Source organism: Salvelinus alpinus, chromosome 6 (genome assembly GCF_045679555.1).
Source record: "Salvelinus alpinus chromosome 6, SLU_Salpinus.1, whole genome shotgun sequence".
Lineage (NCBI taxonomy): Eukaryota > Metazoa > Chordata > Actinopteri > Salmoniformes > Salmonidae > Salvelinus > Salvelinus alpinus.
Window position 1 is genome coordinate 29,259,572 of NC_092091.1, and position 2,258 is coordinate 29,261,829.

A 2,258-nucleotide genomic window follows, 5' to 3' on the forward strand; every position below is an offset into this window, starting at 1 on the left:
TGTATGGGACTCCGCACTCCTCACACATCATTGGCTATAATGGATTGACTGACAGAGACAGTGGAGTAGCATAATAAAAAATCCCGATAAAAATCTAAATGTTTAAGCTAGAGATATATATTTTCTTATTGGATGTGCCGATGTCGCACTTCCGCATCTGCGGTGAAGGTGACAGAACTAGAATGGAGTTTATCAGACCATGAGACATCCCGAAAATCGGTCTTCTCACAAAATTGTCTGTAGCTTCCGAAAGACTGACTATTATGAGTATTATGTGGAAAGGTGAGACTCTCACAAACACGTAGATGTCGGTTGTTTTGCTGAAGGTCCCCCGGTACCAGTTGAAAAAATAAATGGAAGTACAGTATATATGGAGACTGTTTAGTGACAAAAATAAGGGGTTAAATACATGTAAAAATAAAGAAATAAATGTTTCCTTATATCTCTTCAGAACAAACTTCCTTTAGATTATTTGGGGGGGACTATCTGTTGTTCCATGTAGTGAATCTGTTATTCAATGTGTTTGTATGGGCTAATAGCAGTAAGACCAAATAAAATGTTTCATCAAATAATTTGTGTATATATATATTTTTCTATATCAAATAGCAAAATTATCCTTGGTATGACCTTAAAACAATTCCATATAGCTTAGTAGAATTGGACCCAAATTGAAAGGAAATCACAAAAACCAGCAGAGTTTGACACTTGTGCGGCATATCAACCAACCAGGCATGTTACAAAAACGTTGGGACATGTACACAAGGTTCTCTAAACTATAACATGCAGTATAACACCTAGCCTAATTGGGGTCAACGGCATTTTGTAAGATTGCTGGCATGGCCCCCAGGGACCAGATCTGTGGTGTCTCCGTATCGAAATCTTTTCATGGTGCATATATTTATCTCTGCACTAAATTTGTTGATTTTTTTTTTTAAAGCCTTCAAAACTGTAACATTGTATTGCCAACAATGGTGTTTTTGTAATCACATAGTGAATGATTGAGTCAAAGTTTGCAGCAAAACACTATCTCTCCTTGGAGATGCCTTGTGTGTGTTTCTATGAAGGCTATTTAAATGCTCATCCCAGTGTGTGTGTGTGTGTGTGTTTTTTGTGTGTGTCTGTGTGTGTCTGTGTGTGTCTGTCTGTGTGTGTGTTAAGCATTCTAATGAGTCTATGCCTAGACGTGTCCCAGATCTGCATTACCCTGAGGAAATCTATAGTGTTTTTACGGATCATTTATCACCAAGGTTATCACAGCTTTTTATGTGTGTGTGGGTGTGTGTGTGTGAGCTGCATTGTGGTAATTTCTCTCCCTTGAATTATTTCCCCCTCACCACCGCTCCCTCTCTTCTACGTCACCCTCATTCTTTCTTTCCCTCACCTCCATTCTTCCCTCCTCTCAACTCTTTCTCTCCCCATCCCTGTCTCCTGCTGCCTAATGCTCTTTTCTTCCCCCATCGCTCCATTTCTTTAACCCCCTCTTACCATGTCTGTTTTCTTTCCCTTTCTCCAGATGAGGGTCAGACAGTGTGCCAGGGGCCTCCGGAAGTGTCTGGGCAGCGGCTGGCTGAGGTGGGCATGCAGCTGAGGGCAGACTGCCACCAGGGCCTGGGTTACTGGGACTATCTGTTCTTTATCGCTATTGGCTTTGTCATCTTCAGTGCCGGCACCGTGTCGGCATGGGTGATGGGTGTCCTCATGGTGCTGTACGAGAGATACAACAAGAGGAAGGGGGAAGACATGGACAGTGATGACGAGGAGGAGAGACATATGGGCGGAGGGATGATGGGGGGAGGGCATCAGGGGAATGGGGATCTGAATAAGGCTGGCATGCAGGTGTGAGGGCGGGATGTGAGCAGCTGGAAGAGAATAAAATAAAATAAAGGCAGAAGAGAAAGCAGAGAGGATACATTACAAGGAGCAATGGAGTGATGGAAGTACACGGAAGAAAAGAAGAAGGAAAGAAGAGGGATGGAGAGATGAGAATAAAGGACACTGGGACCTTGGACTCTGTAGAGAGACAGTCTTGTTCTGACTGGGTGTCTCTAAGTGGAAGAGAACAGGACAGACATTATACCCTTTGTGTGTGTGTGTGCGTGTGTGTGTGTGTGTGTGTGTGTGTGTGTGTGTGTGTGTGTGTGTGTGTGTGTGTGTGTGTGTGTGTGTGTGTGTGTGTGTGTGTGTGTGTGTGTGTGTGTGTGTGTGTGTGTGTGCGTGTGTGTGTGTGTGTGTGTGTGTGTGTGTGTGTGTGTGTGTGT

The 2,258-nt window shown here is 43.6% G+C and overlaps 1 protein-coding gene across 1 annotated transcript in view; it reads left to right on the forward strand.

Annotated features, from left to right (window-relative positions):
* The window catches only part of LOC139578501 (leucine-rich repeat-containing protein 52-like), a 27,554-nt gene extending 25,583 nt beyond the window's left edge, over positions 1–1,971 (forward strand). Inside the window, exon 2 of the mRNA XM_071406181.1 lies at positions 1,514–1,971. Coding sequence (XP_071262282.1) covers positions 1,514–1,842 — 329 coding nt within the window. The 3' untranslated portion in view covers positions 1,843–1,971. The remainder of the gene's footprint in view (positions 1–1,513) is intronic.
* The last annotated feature ends 287 nt before the right edge of the window (positions 1,972–2,258 follow it).